This window comes from Oryzias latipes, chromosome 20, assembly GCF_002234675.1.
Source record: "Oryzias latipes chromosome 20, ASM223467v1".
In the NCBI taxonomy this organism is placed as follows: domain Eukaryota; kingdom Metazoa; phylum Chordata; class Actinopteri; order Beloniformes; family Adrianichthyidae; genus Oryzias; species Oryzias latipes.
In genome coordinates, this window is record NC_019878.2 from 11600026 (window position 1) to 11618783 (window position 18758).

At 40.0% G+C, this 18758-nt stretch overlaps 1 protein-coding gene across 9 annotated transcripts in view; it reads left to right on the forward strand.

The window, feature by feature from the left end:
• Positions 1-11963, forward strand: part of ntng1 (netrin G1) — a 149112-nt gene extending 137149 nt beyond the window's left edge. For 5 of the 9 annotated variants that reach the window (XM_023950095.1, XM_023950097.1, XM_023950096.1 and 2 more), the window contains one exon: positions 10261-11963. In XM_023950095.1, the coding sequence (XP_023805863.1) occupies positions 10261-10517 (257 nt within the window). In that variant the 3' untranslated portion in view covers positions 10518-11963. Of the gene's footprint in view, positions 1-608; positions 744-10260 lie in introns of all 9 variants that reach the window. The other 4 variants (XM_023950091.1, XM_023950090.1, XM_023950094.1 and 1 more) reach the window with 1 other exon arrangement.
• The last annotated feature ends 6795 nt before the right edge of the window (positions 11964-18758 follow it).

The window sequence follows — 18758 nt, forward strand, 5'->3', positions numbered from 1 at the left end:
CAGGAGCTGTCAGATCAGGAGTCATTTTGACTGCAAAGTGTTTTGGTGACTGGAGAGCTGGTAGGTCAATTAGGCGTAGCACACCAGTGTAGTAATCTACATACAGATATTTAATTTTAGAAATGATAAAAACCATTTTAAAAATATGCAAATAAGTCTAAAATAAAATAAAAATGTAGAAGAAGGCTCATTTAAGTGTGCTTGTCTCTCATTTCTTTATGTGTCAGACCTTTGTTTTCACAAGTCGTGTCTTCTCTTTTCTCTGTCCATCATGTCTGTGTGATTGATTTTCTGAAAGCATGTTTGCAGTCCATCTGAAATCAGCGCCACAGATCTTGCTTTGCATATTTGCTCATTGCACGATGTGATGATGTACAACAGCAAATCTGTTAAATATCAATGTTCAACCATTCCCCTTTTTTTCCCCACCACTCCACCCTCAAACTCATTTCTTTGAGCCTTTTAGGTAACTTTTTCTATCGAGTACGTCTAATCTTGACGCAGTTTGAGCTCAAGGACTCGAGCTGTCAGAGTTAACCGCCAATGCGGCGGGAAGTCGAAGCACAACCCTGTTCTCCAGCCTGTGTTTGTGTGTCTTGTTTTTCCAGAGTGTAATTGTAATCCCTTTGGCTCAGTCAGAGATCACTGTAATGGCACAGGATTTTGTATATGTAAGGAGGGCACTACAGGGCCCAAGTGTCAGGAGTGTCTACCCGGCTATTTGTGGGACAATGGCTGCAAATGTAAGTAGAACCGTTCCTGTGCAGCTGCCCCCCACCCCCAAACCCCTCTACCCTCAGCTCTGTCTTCCTCCGCTGTGTTCTTGTCACTGTTGGACCCCTCCCGAGCTTTCGCTTGTGCCCTACCCTAGCCTTTAACAGACGCAGGAAACCCTAATCGCTGCGCATTGCCCACCCCTGCCTGAGTTCCAGACCTGCACCACCCCTCTCCCTCTACTCGCTGTGGCCGTGTTTGCGCCGTCCCACCGTCAAGTTGACCCGCAAACGGAGAAGAAGCTACGGCATGGCGGGATGCATGCCGCTCACTAACTCAATTATCCAGGCGTGTCGCAGCCCAGCAACACAACAGCTGAGTCAATATTGACAAGCTGCCTGTGATCGTCGGCGCCAGAACACAACACGCCCGCAGAGTCCAACACCAACAATGTTAACGGAGAATGCTGGTCGTTGTCCAGGCCAACTCATTCCTCGCTCTTTCAGCCAATCCTTGCTAAATATAAACTCAGGCCGGGCCAGAATTCTGTCGCTACTCCCTGGTCAGTGCACTACATTGGGCATCTACCATGTCATTGAGGTGTCCGAATCTACAATTCAAAACTTCAGTGCCCTGCAAATTTCCCAGAAGTCTCTGCAAAAAACCAGTAGGCATCAATGTTCACTACATTAACAAAGATAGACCACAATGCATTGCGTTTCAATGACATGTTGTTAGAAAAAAAGGTACTTCTATTCTTTCTTTTTTTACAAATTATCCAAAATGTCATCATTACAAGGACAGTGGCTATATAAATAATATTTACATTGGATTTAGCACCGGTGTTGACGTTTATTCGACTATCGCAGCTCTTCAACTGTTTATGCAATTAACGTATTTTCAACAGAATCAACGGAAGCTTTGCGCTGATATGCAACACTTTACATTAGTGACGTGTTTACGCAATGAACGTCTTATTAATATTGTTTAAAAAGCGGCACCAATATGCCACACTTTTCGAACGTAAAGTAAGTGACATTTCCGGTGTTAAATGGTTAAATAGCAAAGATGATGTCCCCCATTATGCTAACCTAAAAAACCAACACATTTTGATAGGGACATCCCGCGTTACATAACTCGTCATTTTTTAACGTGCTACCTCTTCCTCTTTCGGCTTCTCCCATCAGGGGTCGCCACAGCGAACAAGTCGCATGGTGAATTTGGCAATGTTTTACGCCGGATGCCCTTCCTGACGCAACCTTCTCAAACCGGGCTTGGAACCGGCACAGAGGTAGAGAAGGGAACAGGGAGCAGCCCGGAGTCGAACCCTGGTTTCACGGACGGAAGGCGCCGCAAACCAGCACGAGCTAAACCGTCTCCCTTTTAACGTGCTACCTGCTTCAATTTAATTCATTTGGTAAAGTTTCACAAATTCTGACTTCAGCCTTTTAAATTATTATTAATAATAAAAATAAAATAACATGAAAAGTATTTTTTTCCCCCTCTTAGTCTGAAAGCAGCACTCGATGCGTTGCTTTCACTGAACTACCCTTCTTTTTTTTAATTTAATAAAACATTAAATGAAAGTAAAATTATTTTTACAGTTAAAATCGTGAATCCATCACCAGCGTTTGGGGATCTCTTATTTTAAGGACCTCAAAAACATGAGTTGGGCTCACCCAAAGCAGGGGGGGGGGGGTACTCTATACCCATTCGTCGATATATGACGAGTTGGGGCACGCACGTGTTGGTTTATTAGGTTTTTGTTACTTTTTAAATTTGTGACGTCGTCTTTGCCATTAACACTTTGCCATTGCCTTTAACACTGAATATGTCACCAACTTTACGCTAGAAAAGTGCCGCTTTTCTCTGCGTTAGAATTTAGCTGATTTGCGTCGTTTGCGCAAACACGCCACTACTGTAAAGTGTTGCATATCAGCTCAAGGCAGCTTCCGTTGAATTCGATGAAATTACGTTAATTGCGTAAATGGTAAAGAGTAAAGCTCCAATTTTAAAGGATGAAAAGGAAAAATAGTTGGCATTCACTCGAATGACGTTAAAATTGAGGGCACAAGGCCACACTATATGGTATTTCAGGGGTTAGGGAGTAGTGAGAGAATTCGAACATAGCCTCAGTTTTATCTACATTCAACTGTTTTTTGCACACAAAGGGATTTGAACACCTCCAAAAAATCCTATTTGAACTAATTTGAACTATTTGTCTAAATCCTATTTTAACCAAGAAGCTTTAATCACGATCACGCTCCGGGCACCAAACTTATTTATACGGGACATACGATGGTGGTTTTTCAGATGTATCCAACGGGGGCTCCATATTTTATTCCAGTGAAGAGAGTTTTCCTCTGTCTTATAAATATTAATCGCAGAACTTGAAATATAGGTTCAATAAGAAGTACGTTAATGCTGTTCGTCAGATGGAAAGGTCCAGAGAAAGAGCTGTTTCATGCAAAAAAGGCCACATCTTGGTCATCTAACAAAACCAACTGGCTAAATAAACCAAAGCAGTTTTGAAACTTGTAAAATGTTAGAATGGAGAAATATTTATTGCATATGTGCAAAAAATTATCTGATTTAAACAGTTAGGTTCGTGTAGTCTTCTGTCTTTTCATTTAAAGTAGTTTAGACTTTACGTAGAAATGAACAAAAATAATTACAAAGATTGCTTCTGTTTTCTTTTTGCAGGGAAATGCATGACCTACAGCTGTGTTTAAAGCATAAATACTTGGATATTTATGATTTGAAATGCAATGTAAAAAGTGCGAAGAGTTTTTTTCTCACAGATCCTGACACAGATGGATCGTCATTAAAATTCACAGTTTTTTTGGACTGCAACGTCTCGTCGCGCGCTAATGTATTCAGCGCGTGGAGCTTCGACAAACGCTGTCAATATACACATCTGTTTTTACTGTACACAAAAAGACGCGTGAAGGGCATGGCTCGAATCCCACGTCCTCTGAAGAGAAAATGCAGGTGCAGATTCTGAAGCGTATGCTTGGCAGGTTGAGGACAGAAAATCAATTTGCACATAATAGAAAAAAAAAAGCTCTTATTTGGCAATAATAGACAAAAAAGGCTTGTAGAACCCGAAAAAATAAGAAAACAAACAATTAATTTCAGCTGATAGGTCTAAAACGCCCAACAATTCTTTTAGGGGCAAACAGGCGTAGCATCCCCACCCAATCCCTCACTGAAATATTCACAATCTATGAATATTTAAATATTTTTCATATCAAGAGTTTAACTTCTGGACCCAATATGTCTCCTCCATGACTGAGCAAACTTTGAAGGTGCACAGGACTCTGAGAGACCGCAAACTGCCTGGAGTCAAATTATGAGCAGAACACGTCTACCATCCAGATGGATAAATGGATTCAAACTGTAGGTTAGACATAAAAAGATCCAAACACACTCTGTAGTGGCGAATACTACAACAACAATGCAATTGAAATGTTTTTTGGTAGTGAGGAACAATCAACTGTCACAATCCACAACAACAATCAACTGTCACAATCCACAAATAGACATTAAAAAATAATGATGCTGATAATGATACATATTTCCACCCTGTAGACTGCACCAGATCATACTGTACACTGTCAATGAATGGTCTATTTTGGAAATTGTGTCAAAAGACACACAGAACTATGAGGCACTCAAAAGTATAAATTAATCTGTATTTTAAAGTATTTTAAAGTGACTAATTGTTCAACTACAAGATTAGATGTTGGTCTGTGAGGACAGAATAGATGTGAATCCTAATTTCTCACAAACGTCTTAGCTTTGTTTGCATTTTTAAGCTGTTTAGCAAATTTAGCAATTACATAATTCAGAAACTTCATTAGCAGCTAATCTGTGAACAAAAGAAAGCAAATTAACACAGTGTCATCTGCATAAACATTACATTGTAACATTTGTAGATCATTACCACTTTACAAATAAATACTAAATGCTATTAGGAACAGTGGGCCTAGACTAGAGCCCTGGCGTATTATGATAATAGGTCAAACAATAAAGTTATGTTTGAGTTGTTGTATGTAGATTAGGATACATGCATTCAAAAACAGAAACATCTATGCTCATTTATGAGCGGTCATGAGGGCCTGAATGTTTTTTTTGGAAATGTGCTAAACACTTTCGCTGTGAATGTTTACTCAATTTTGTTCAAACTTTTTTTTTTTAACACAAACGACAATTTGATACTGGGGGAAAAAAACACAAAATAATACAGTTTGTTTTTTGGGCAGATCCAAAGCCATTTTAGTGTGTGATCACTTCACTACAGCAAAATATTTATGAAAGGAATCTAACTCCATAGGCCTCCATTTAGGATAAACTACTAACCACTAATCCTTTTATATTTATCATGAAACTTCTTCAGCTCAAGTTACACCAAAAATGACAAATAGACTGCATTTATCAAGTAAGAATGAAGTGAAAACGTTTCGTAAATCAATTGTAGGCTACAGGTTTACTCATGGGTAATGATCAGCTATTTCCTTACAAGATAAGCAACGTTTGTTGCAGATTTTAACCATTGACTGGACATGGACCAAGTGTGGACTAAGTGTGATGTCAGCAATAGAAAACGGTTTACTTCTGGGGTTTAACAAAATGAAGTCAATATAGTCACCGCCAAGTTTGAGCTGGACATCAGTAAGTAGATTGGTTGTTCTGAGTCAACGTTTCTATGGCAACCACTCTCCCCAATCAGATGTGAGATTGTTGGAAGTCCACACCTATACAATTAAAAAGTGAGCTACATAAAATCACCCAAACGAATCGAACATTGTACGTGAGACCACATACGTTTAACAGAGGCATCTAATTGGTCAGTTTATAACTTGAATAACTTGCAATAAAGACAAATGAATTAGTTATAGCTGTTTATATCTCAATAGAAGCCTTCTTGGGACTAACGGGTACTTCCTGTTTGGAACGCGAGGGGGGAGGGGTTACTCAGTCCAGTTCTCAGATACAATGACTGTAACCCAAAACAAAATGTCCTCTGTTTTTTTCACTATTCCATTTCTCAGTCCAGCGAGGCCATTTGGATGATAAACCGGCATTTCACTTTTATTTTGAAAATATTTTTGATCATCGTTCCAAAAAATACAAACTTTAGTCAATTTTAAGGTAATATATTACTAGCAAACCTTTGTGTTCCTTAACCTGCGGTGTTTCAATAAACCAAATCTCGAGGAGTGTTTGCATTGTCTCTGTTGGCTGCACAAAGTTTGAAGTCGTACTTTCTTAAGCTCCAAGTCATTATTCAAGCACAAACCTTCCGTCTTGACCTTCCCTCCTGCACAATTTATGCTCATGACCGTGGCCTAATCTGCATGCAGACTGAAAAATGCAATTAAAACTTAAATCTCTCTCCAAACACTAGTCTCCCACACAGGCACACCTAGCTCATCGGCCTTCCTCTCTAAATATTATCATTCATATCAAAAGCAAACGCAACAAATCTTGTCATTTACTCTCAGTTCCAGCTCTGTTTACACGTGGTAATGCAGGAGACTTGATGTTGGGGGGGGGGGTGAAGTTAGAAGAAGGTGCAAGGCACCCGAAGGAATTTCTAAGAGAAACTTTTCAGGCTGCACCAGTGTAAATCCTACCCGCCTTACATCACTGCCACAGCTTGTTACTGAGGCTTGTTTTTAAATAATCAATACCTGTGTTTTATGCTGGGCTTTAAGCTTAGCCTAATTGGCAGCCGATGGGGCCCTGCACCTGCGGGGATGGCTATTCAACTTGTAAAAAATCAGCTAAACTTGTCAGTCCTTAATTCATTTTTAATGGGACGGCTCTTCGAAAAAAAAAAAAAAATCTTAACATATACAGTAATAACAAATTCATAACCCTGAGTTGGGAGGAATGCTGCTATCATTTCAATTCCACTATAAAGCTCCATAATTGCACAAATCTACGGAGCCCGTGACCTGACATAAGTAAAAAAAAAAAAATTGTTCCTACGAAATAAAAATTTGTTCCCACGAAATAATATTTCGTTTCCACTAATGAAGTAATTTGTTACCATGAAATAATAATTCACGTGATAAGTCATTTAAAAACACGGATGTGAGCAATACTTGAATTTACAGCAGATAAACAAGAATCAAACTAGGGGATCTATTTATTATTATCTCGGTGAAAATGAAAAAAGATATGAGAATTAGGATGCCCGAGCTTGCTGCTTCCCCATATATTATTATATATATTATGTATTATTATTTCTGTTCGATCCTAAAGCACAACATCCCATAACGGAGCGGCTGTCGGTCTGCTGGCCGGCCATCTGCCCGCATGACAAGCTTTGCCCGGCCGCGGAGCTCGTTTGCTGGTCATGCTGGCATTCAAGACGGGCTGAGGTAACTTGTCTTTCATTAACATACTTGTTAGCAGTCACTTTATATCCAAAGGCTGAATGCTACGTATCCCATCATGCATCACACGTATCCCATGATGCAATCTCGACCAATCAGCATGTCACTGTAACTAAGGTGCATTCAAACACAACAGGATATGATGTACTTGAATGGATGTATATCAGAATATTATCTTGTGGGAACGAAAGATTATTTCGTGGGAACAAATTTTTTTTTCTCCCAATGTCATGTCACTGGTTCTATACATATCAAAGTGAAAACTTTACAAAATGTTAGCATTTTGTCACTTTTATGGTAAAAATGTATCTGATTGTATAATTTTTTTGCCTCATTGATAATATTGAAGTCTAAATGCCTCACAGTTGATGCATTTCTAAAGTGAATTATTTACATGAGTTGAGCAGAGCCTCCCTCCTCACAGTTGATTGAGCATCAATTTACAGTGTCATCATTGTTCTGCTGGTTGCCTTTCGACCGCTTTTACTTTGAAAGCGTGAGCACGCATGACCTGCATTTCCATGGAAGAAAACAGAAACACGCAATAGCATCTCCTCTGGAGGTGAAAGATGAGCAAAATGAAAGGTCATTGTTTAATTAAAGACACTGCTCCTCTTTAAAAAAATATAATAAAGCATTGAAGGGTTCTTTTGGAGGATAAATTATATTCAACGAGTGAAGAAAATGAAATTAAACCAAAGCATGACAAAGCCTTATAGACAGCAGCTTCTAAAGTGAGTCAAAAGGTTTCCTATTTCTTTTTTTTCATAAGTTAAAACAGGTGATGTCACTCTTTAGGGCTAAACTCATCTTTCTATAAAAAAAAAAAAAAAATCAACAAAAAAAAACCTCTGAAATAGGAATCGTGCAGGTAATGTTTCTGAGCAAGACTCCATCAAAGATCTATTTGGCTCTTCCCCGGGAGGCGGCATGCATCCGAGCCTCCGCATTAAGGAGGAGGCCTTATATTTGTTTTTTGTGATATTTATGTCCCGTTGAGTCCGTCGAGTGCTCACCACGTTGTTTTCCTCTCCCATGAAGGACGGATCCGGACAGAAGTGGGCCCCGTGTTTATCACTGTTTATTTGTCTGTGTGGGTTTATTAGTTTGTGCCGTGCTGCTTTGTTTGCCTCCAGCTTGCTTGACAGCTTGCCTCCGCTGGGAATAGTGTGGCCTCAGCGCCCCAGCTCTAAATATACACCGAATTTTTGCCTGATGTTGAGTTTGTCTAAAGTCAGGGGTGTTCGGGGAAAAACAGTGAAGGTATTGAAGAGCGGAAAGTTTTTTGTGTTAATGACTAAACCAGTCCTTTAATGCGTTTGCTGTTGTTTTAGCTCGTCTCAGCTGTCTACTCTCATATATCACATGTTAATCTGCATGTCCTGCCAATAAATAATGAAATAAAATTGTATGAAGGTTACATTGTGTTAAAATTTGTTATTTTTTAGCCACCACTAGGGGATGCCAAACTTAAATCTTTGAGATTTTAACATAAGTGTTTGTTTTATTCAAAGGTAGATAGGTAATAAAATTAATATTTAATTTTTCGGTGAGGTCTGATGACAATATTAATAAATCCATGTTACTAAATATGGACAACTGAATAGTTCATCTAACCACCTGCTAGAGGTGGTGCAACCAATTTAGCATAGATTTATAAAAAAAATTAACATTTCTTCACACGTAATATCTTGCCTGCCATATTGGCTTCACTAATATTCCTTAACACCAGTTCTTTGAATGATTAGTGTAGCCTAAAATTAAATAAATATGTTTTTTAAGTAATGTTCCTTTAAATTTTTTGGCCAGATGTTCTTTTTATGCTGTCGTAGTCTGTAGAAAGTTGTTAATCAGGGAGAATCTCACAAGATAGAAAAAAAGAATTTTAAAAATCACAAGCTACGTCCAAATTCCTTCATTCATTCAATACCTTCATCCTACATAGTGCACACTAGTGCGTTCACCATTTTGTAGTGCTGTCCAAATCTACGGCTATGTCCGAATTCTCACCCTAACCCCTAACTACTAAAAAACTATATAGTGCAGCACTATGTAGTGCCCTGAATTTAAAAAGTAATTCAGACACCATGCTCACTACTTTTTAAATTTTTTTAAACGGCGGATATGACGTCAGCGACTTCGCAAAGTTAAAATCTAATTATTATGAGCGTTTTGGGACAATCATTTATGAATTCAATGTCTTCTGAAGATAGTTTATTAAAAGAAATACATGGTTTTGGTCAAAATTGTCCTAACGCAAAGCATTGTGGTATATATTCGCCGATCTAGTGTGCAGCGATACACACTGGTCTTTCGCAAAGACTTCTGGGAAATTTCTAGGGCACTGGATTTTGGAATTGCAGATTCGGACAGCACTACAAAATGGCCAACGCACTATAGTGCACTATGTAGTGAGTAGTGATGGAATTCGGACATGGCCTCTAATTCCAAAATCGAGTCCCCTAGAAATTCAGTCTAGTCACCATAAAACACTCACACCAATGAGATTTTCACTTCCTGAAATCGCTGATTTCATATTCGCTGTTTAAAAAAAAAAGAAAAAAAATTGAGCATGGTGTCCTAATTGCTTTTAAAATTCCAGGGCACTACATAGTCCAGCACTGTACAGTTTTTTAGTATTTAGGGAGTAGGGAGGGAATTTGGACATAACAAGGAAGTGAAAATTTTACAAAACAGGAAGTGACAATTTAACAAAAAAAAGGGGGTGGAGTTTTTAAATAAAAAAGAAAGTGAAATGTTTTACAAAACAAGAAGTGAGAGGTTTATAAAAACAGGAAGTTATTACCTCCCTTAACACGTAATGACATTTTTTCTAAAAAGAAAGGAGACTTTCACAAAAAACTTTAATTAATTTTGAAAATTTCTGACTTTTTTAGAATACGATTATTTTTCCTTAATTTTTATATCCTGACAAGAGTTTATCTGTTGTTTCGTCTTTAACATGATTGGATTAAATTTTTTTTTTTTAAAATTAAGAAATGACTTCATAGTCTAATTATGTGGTGCGATCTTACTTTAAGGCAAATGATTATATTTGTAAACCAACTGTAAGTGTAGAAGCTCACTTACAGTGAACCAATTATTTGTGTCTCCTCTCTCCCCACTTCTCCTGCTGCAGCCCCGGTGTGCGACGACGAGCTCCTGCGCTGCCAGAATGGGGGTGTGTGCGTCAATAATGCCCGCTGCAACTGCCCCCCAGAGTACTCGGGCCTGCTGTGTGAAAAGAGCCGCTGCGACTCGGAGGCAGCGGGCTGCGGAAGCCGGGAGTCGGGCCAGCCGCCCCTGACACCCCCGTCCCCCTGTGGTTTGCTGACCCTGCTGCTGCTGGGCTCTGCGCTGCTGAGAGAGGCCCCCTGCTGGCCCGCCGCACTCTGAAGAGACCTGTTAGTGGGAGTGACGCTCCTCATGCCGCCTCCACCTTACCCCTTCCTATGCCCCCCCCCCTCCTTTCAAATAACCAACAACCTTTAAAAAAAATAATAATAACACCACCATGAGTTCTCTGGACTGTGATCTGCTCAGCTTTTCAGCTGCCGGCCTCCTCTGGCGCAGGCTGAGGATGACGGGAATGTGCCAGGGTGCAAAAACTTTCCATTTAAGTTCAAAGAATATATAGAATTAAAAAAAACATATACTTCTAAAAGAAAAAAATTAAAAATATGACAAACTGAGCATTTGCCTGAAAAGACTAAACTGTGCAAAAACAAGTGACCCCCCCGTCCCACACACACCTCTACCACCAAACCCAGACACTTACCCCCCCTCTAAGCCATACCAGGTACATGAACTCCTTCCAGTTTGAGGAGGAATTACTCCAGATGACAGACTAGTTCACTTCCTTTTGCATCGCCACGGCAACAACAGCTGCAGCCAATCAGCACAGGCCATGAGCTGACGGCGGCCCAGGAGCCCTGAGGGATGCTTCTGCAACTTGCTGGACGACTGACGTTAAAAAAAAGACACCCAAAAAAACTTAAAACAAAAAAAAAAAGAACAACTTTCTCAATCGGCCTCTGAGACAGATAAGAAAAAAACTGTCTCTAAAAACAGAAAGAGGTGACGACGCAGGAGGAATTCTTTGCTGTCAGTGCATTGTGGATAGAAGGAAATCCGTCCAGAACGCCACGTTGTGACACAAAACCCCGCCCACTTTAATCCCTCTCAATCTTTGTGTCTCTTCTGTCACCCTCCCTTCCTGCACTGACCTGTGCTTTCGTGAACTCTGTAAGCCCCTGTTGGTTGAAAGATTCTTTTGTCCGATGTTAGTGATGCACACGTGTAAGAAGCTCCTGACCCTCCCCTGCTTCCTCCTCCTCCAGCTTTTCTTTCTCTTCTTTTCTTTTCTTTTTTTTTTCCACCTTTGAGTCACCTCGCTCCCTTCGATCATGGCCAGAGGATAGTTTTCACCTGAGCAGACGAGAAGAGCATAGAAAATCCATCGCTGTAATTGCAATTTTTTTTTTTTGACAGCAAACCGGAAAAAGAACAAAAAAAACCCCCAGACATATAGTCTTTTTGTATCTCTGAGAAGCTGTGATGGAAGAAAAGAAAACATTAATGTATCTATTTAAGACCTCCAGATGCTTGGGTTTCTGTTTTTCTTTGAACTCCTCTCATTCGTTGCTTCATTTACACATTATTTTTTGTTGTGCAGTGGATTTTTCCTTTGTATTGGCAACGTGCTGACATCAAAGAATATCAGTTTACATATGCCGTATTAATAAAGTGTATTCAAATCCCACCAAAGGACATTATAAATGTTTTGTTCTTGCTTTAACACTTTATATCTTAAGTGAATAAAAGTCTGAAAGCCTAAAACGTGTTGATGGTGTGTTGGCTGTGTATTAAGATTGATTTTTTCCCCCCACATATTTCTATTTATGTGAATGGATTTTTTTACTTTTGACCATTTAAGTGGATCAATGTGTGGATGCTGCAAAGAGAAAGGTATTATAGCTCATATGGTTCATATTTAGCATAGAAGTTTGTTTTATGTGCTCTATAATGTTCCGTTTATCCCTGAAATAGTATTGGTGAATGCAAAAATAGATGTTAGCTTATCACTAATCCTGGTGCATGAAACTAGGTACAAGTTATCGCTCTTTAAAAACTTTATTTACAAAGCTTCCAAATTGAAGGGCTCATGAATTCTGTACCATTAACTTTAGATGAGAACTGGACTGATTGGCCCATTGAAAGGGGTTTACTGTTGACTCCAGCGAAAGAAAATCTATTCAGTCACCATTGTTTGAAAAGCTGCCATGTTGAAACCCCACAACGTCGGTAAAAAGGCGTGTCACACAGCCTACATTTTTGCACATTTTTCACATATGAAATATTGTTTTATTCGTGATACATGTGTGATGTACGTATTACATGTGTTTCCTGTGTTGGTCGTTCGTCGATGTGTGCAGATGTCCATCGAGGCCGACGGGTCTTTACGTGGATTCGGTTTTTGTAGCTGTTCAATTAAAGTTTGTGTATTCTACATAGTTTATGCCGTACACAATGGTTACGTAAATCTTATGCAATTGGGCTTGATTTTTGTGAGATGCATACACAAATTTGTGGCTCTCCACGACTGTTCCACATATGTCCACCGATGTCTAACGGACTTTTCACACACAAGTACCAAGATGTATAACTTTTATATTGCGTACACGCCGCAAATATCCCGTTAGAAATTCTGTAATAAATATAAACAGCAGAAAATAAATAAGCACAGTTCATGTTCTATGTTAATTAACATGTTCTTAGCGTGGTTTCTATGTACTTCTTCTGTGGTTTTATTGTGGTTCATCAGTGAAAATTTCATGTACAGACCACAACTTTTCTCACTTATTCCCTCTCTTTTACTTTTATATTCATGTATGACATTTTTTCATCCCTGCAAGATGTGCAAAATGTACATCATGGCTGTGTGACACGACCTTAAGCAGTCCGAGTTGGTTTCAGTTGACGTTTCTATGGCAACCCCAATCAGAAATGAGCATGTTGAAAGGTCACATACCCCTATCACTTGAAAGCGAACTACCAAGATCTGACGAACGTTTTAAACGTTTAACTTAAGACTACATTATGGAATTCTGTGACATACAATGTGATTTACACTGCTTTGACATTTCGCACTAATACTCCTCCAACTGTGGGCAAATGCTGAAGCGTTGGGTAGCAATAGTCTAGAGTGAACACGTATGCTTAAAGTCCGGTGTGTCCGTCGCATCATGTTGTCTCCTAGCAGTGAAAGCGCCTGCAGGGGAAACATTTCCACTGATGCCTCAGTGATGGCCAATCTACAAACCTTTATTTTCCAAATTCGTGGTGAGTATCCAAAAACATTGGATCAGATTTATATATTACTCTTGTTTGTCTCTGAGCCCAAACTGCCGAATCCTAATGCATCTTCAAATCGATTGAAAACATCTAATTCCCAGCATTCCCTTTGGGTTCTGCTGCAGACCATGAATCTGAAATCTACAAACTTCACAGATTTACCTCAAAACTTAATGAAGGAGGATTTTTTTACTGTGTCACAATAAAAATTACATTGTTGTATAAATTGGTTGAAGTTGCAATTAAAGTGTCTTATGTGTAACCAGCACAAACCAAAGTTTTACAGACTGCTCTGAGTCCGGATGAGTTTCTGACTCTGGGGACAATTTGGTATTTCCAGCCAAAGTCACGGGTCTGTTCAGGTCCCCCACGGTGGCCCTAATTTTAACCATGTGTTCGGCCCCGGTGTTGGCGCCCCACGCTGAGCGGAGGATTTCAGACGAGGGAAGGCTTCATCCTGGAGATCTCACCTCCAGCAGCTGCAGACTCTCACCGGAGAGCCAGAATGCCTCGGGGGGGGCACGCACTATGCAACAGACTCTGGCTGTGTGGATGCACAGAAATTATGATTGAGGATTAATGCTGACTTCATATACATTTGTCCCATGATCCCGTGCGTGGAAAACAAGCCCACCTGCGTCAGGAGCTTTTGACCACACTGGAGCTCTGTTGTTCCTGCCCGTGGCGGCGACCTCTTTGTTTGTGCGATGATCAATGTTCTCATTGAGCCTCGCGCGGCACTTATCGATCCCAGTTTCTTTTTCTTTGGAGCGGGCGCTAAGTGGTCGAGCTGGTGTTTCCAGTTTCCCTCAGATTGAAACCAGAAATTCAGTTTTGTCCGTTAATGGAGACTGAGCCGCTACTCAGCCAGAAGTCTGCTCTATTTCACCCTTTTATTTTTGAAAAAAATGGTTTATTTTTCTTTTTTATTTCAATTTTCAGGTTTTAAGTGATGCTGCCATTATTAGATGATCATTTCGCAAGACTGAATACTTTAAATTAGCATATTCTATCTACAGCGGTGGAGCTACAGCATTTTACTGGGTGGGCAGGAGAAGACTCTGGAAGGGTGGAATTTTTAATTTTATGTTATTTCAATTTTTGCAAGGCTAAAAAAAGATTGTATTGATTATTTCTTAATCTTTGTCAATAATGACACTAATAGTGACACAAAAGGGGGGGGGGACTTTTTGCTGTCAAGGCCGCTGCCCCCCTTGCTCACCTCTGGCTATTTCTTCATAGAATCCCTAATAAAATGTATATTTCCTGAAACAAGTTGTTGATCTTTTGATCTATTTTAAAATCGTTCCCTGTGGTCGTGTCAGGGTTTGGGTTTCTTGCCTTGGTTTTTGCTTCTATTTTGTTCTGTCGTGATTTGAGTTCTGTTTCCTGTTTCATTGTGAAGGTTTCCTGTGTGTAGTAGTTTTGAGTTTTTACTTCCCTGACCGTTTTCACCTGTGACTTGTCAGATCTGCTTGTATTTAAGTCTTTTCTCTGCCTTCCTCTTGTTTTGGTCCATACCATCATTTCCCTGGTTGTCTGATTCCCTGTCTACCTGGTCACCGTGAGCTGAGAGCTCTCTGTTTACAGGCTCTGCTGCTAGCTTACAGCCCCTCACAACCCAAGCCCAACTTTAGCTCATTTAGTTCTGGACGGTCTCCTCGGCCATCTTCTCCAGCTGAAGCCTGCAAAGATATTTATCCTCAGAGGGGCTCTGACTCGCCTTTGATGCCTCTTTCCAGTGGAAAATGGGGAAATATCTCACTTTGGGTAGAAAAAAGAAACAGATAGTAAGGCATCTCATCCCGCCATTGATGACAGGAAACGTCAGTAAGTCTCATCGCCCACTTCAGTTTTTCAATGTCAAGTTTTTTTTGCTTTAGCACAAAAATCTTTAGCATAATAAAGCCTGTGAGGTGGATCAGATCTCCTTATCCCAGACTAAAGTTGGTATTATGATCCATTTCATCTGGATCAGAGATCCCTCCAACCACCAGCTCCCCGTTTTGGCAGACAGATGGTACAGACAGAAGGCCGCCAACCAACCTATATCCAGTTTTATTGATACAGTTAAAGGACGTTTTATTTTGAAAAATCACTGGATTCTGCAACTTCCTCTGAAATTCCAGCAGCACCTTCCTCAGATGCAAAGGTCTTGAGTTGTCTGAGTTTTTGTGGTGAACCAAAGGAGACATGTGACTGAAAAAATCTGCGAATATTGAACCGCGGAACACTGTGTCCCGAATGAATCACGTTAAAACTAAGGAATCATTTTTGCGCTGTTTATATGCAATTTATGAGCAATTCGTGTGTCAATTAAGTATTTTTAGCGTAATATGTGTGCCGTATACGTGATATAAAAGTTATACATTGATGGTATATTCCTGAAAGGTCCGTTAGACCAGGGGTCTGCAACCTTTACCCCTCAAAGAGCCAATTGGATCAGAAAGAAAAGCACAGGGAGCCGCAACACTAGGGGTGTCAGAAAAAATCCTTTCGCCAACATTTTGCGATTGTTCATATGGCGATACTTATATTGATTCAAAATGCTGTCAGGATATTTATTTAACTATTTATTTTAATTATTTATGAGTGTGATGTTTCCTTTTGATTTTTTTTGTCTGTTTTCCACAGCCTTAAATAGACTTTTCCATCTCTAGTGAGATGATGGAAACAAATTCACTTTGCTGCAGACTCCTTTCTATTTTTTTTTCTTTAAATCCAGTAAACCCAATAAATTATATTCATTTTATGGTTGACAAATTTTTTAATTAGGACGCAGCGGTTAGTTTATTGCGGGGTCTGGAATTGTAAGCGGTGAGTCTAAGCCCCGCCCCCGCTTCTCTACCTGTTCTCATCCTCTGCAGTTCCGAGTTGTTTTCCCACCCGTGTGCAACGCCCCCCTCCAGCGTGTTCTACACTGACAGCACAACATACGGTCATCGTGGCAGCAAGCTGACAGGATAGTAGGGGCGCCCTGACGCTAAAGTAATTCATTTAAGCAGAAATGGGTGGTTTTAGGCTAGGAAAATAAAAGCTGCTGCGAGATTACCACTCACTGTCTTTTTAGAAGAACTTTCCATCCCAAAAACAGACTCTGGTCGGCGTTCACAGCTGCAGACACGCCCCCTCCGCATTCACGCTGCTCTCTTCCTCCTGCCTGCCCGCAGTACCCCACGGTGTTAAAGGCACCACGACAATATTAGAACATGATAGTTATTTTACTAAACCACAGAGAGCCGCAGCACAGGGAGGAAAGAGCCGCATGGGGCTCCAGAGCCACTGGTTGCCGACCCCTGCGTTAGACATACATAGAACAAACATAGCCAGATATTTGTGAGTGCATCTCACAAAAATTACACATAATTCGGTAAGATTTACGTAGTAACTGTCTATAAACTACGAACAATGTGCATAAACTGCATAATATTCTCTGACAAACGCAAAAAACACGAATTTATCACAACAGACTGAAATGTCATAGATGGAAAATATGCTAAATTTATTTAGTGGTTGTGTGACACAACCTTAACCCTTGTGCTATTTTAGATGTCCCCACCCTTACATTGACTTGTTCTCCCTACCATGACAAAGGTGGATAAAGGTGGAAAGATTTCATGTAATCCATGGACACCAGTGAAGATCACAAATCATTTAAGAAAAAAGGTTCAGAGCACTGTCTAGTGGGTCTAGATGACCCAACTCCCAATGGTAAAGTGCCTAGGATAGCACAAGGGTTACAACCAATGATACCGACACTATGTTAACTGATGCTTCGGCATCAGTTAACACAACCAAAATAATCCAAATAAAAGGTGCAACGGTTTATAAGCCACACTTATGTTTTTTTGTTTTGTTTTTTTTGTTGGTTTTTTTTTTTGGGGGGGGGGGGGATTAAAGCTTTTCAGTGCGCTTAAAGTGTGGAAAATTCCGTAAATGAATCAAAAACCAGTCTTTAGAATGTGTGTAGATGTGTCTGCGTATTAGGATTTATTGTTCTATCAAATGTCCTGGCACGTTTCACAAAGAATTTCTCTCATAGGATCTTATTTCATGCATTTTTGATGCAGATGTTAATTTTTTTATCTCTGGATAACGTAGAAAAACATGAGCATGACTTTTACTTTAATAGAAAAGCAGCTCTGATCTTGCCTAAAATGTTGTCAACGAGTGACTACAACCACTGTTTCCCCACTAAAGAGCTTCAGATCTTAATGACAAACACTCAGAAGAAATAAAAGGATTCTGTTGACATTCATGATCTCTGCAGGAGCTGACAGGAAACATGGGGATGAATAATGAATATTTTAGGTTTTCACCTTGACAGAAATAGCTGGAATTAGAATTTTTGATGATTTCTGTACAGTAAAAAGCAGCACGCCGATTCAAGTTTCCTCGAAACCACTCAACAAAATTGGTGTTTGCTTTTTTATAATTTCAAATCTCCTAGAATTCATCAGCAAGAGGTTTTCTTTGTCGTCTCCTTCTCTATTTTATCCACAGATGAAGCACCTTGCATTATTGTCATTGGAAATTTCAAATATGGATTTAATGTTTAAGAAACTATGAAATTACCCCTCTTTCTCATTTTACCTCAAACTAACAGCATGAATAATAAAGATGGGAGATTCATAAACGGTGTGTTTCTTTCCTTCCAGCCTTCAAGGACAAAATTTAGATGAAAAGCCTTCTGCCTGAACTCAACTGAAGTAACACTTCAAAACGTAACCTTTTGTAAAAATGCATCTGAAGAGAATTTTTCTTCAAAAATATGACTATTGGATTATTTTAGAACTCGTCCATAAACCAGAGTGGCCTTTCGGGTTTCCTATGTCAGGATTATCTTTAGACATATGCAGTCACTGAGTTCTACTTATCATTATTTACTTATTATTACTCATCATTTTGTCATAAATGCCCAGACTAGAACAAATGATCAAACTGTTTTCATAAAAGAATAGAACTCTGTGCGGATGATGTTTCATGGAGCCAGGACTTCCAGCATGCATTGGGGCGGGTTGCGGCTGAGTGGGAAGCAGCTGGGATGAAGGTCAGCACTGCTGAATCTGAGTACAGACCGGAGAAAGTTAGTTTGCCCTTTCTCGGTGGGTGGAGTGTTCCTGCCCCAGGTGGAGGAGTTTAAATATCTTGGGGGTAATGTTTACGAGTGAGGGACGATCGGAGCGTGAGATTGACAGGCGGATCGGTGTTTCGCCGTCGCTGTTCCCGTCCGTTGTGGCGAGGAGGGAGCCGAGCCAGAAAGCAAAGTTCTCAATTTACCGG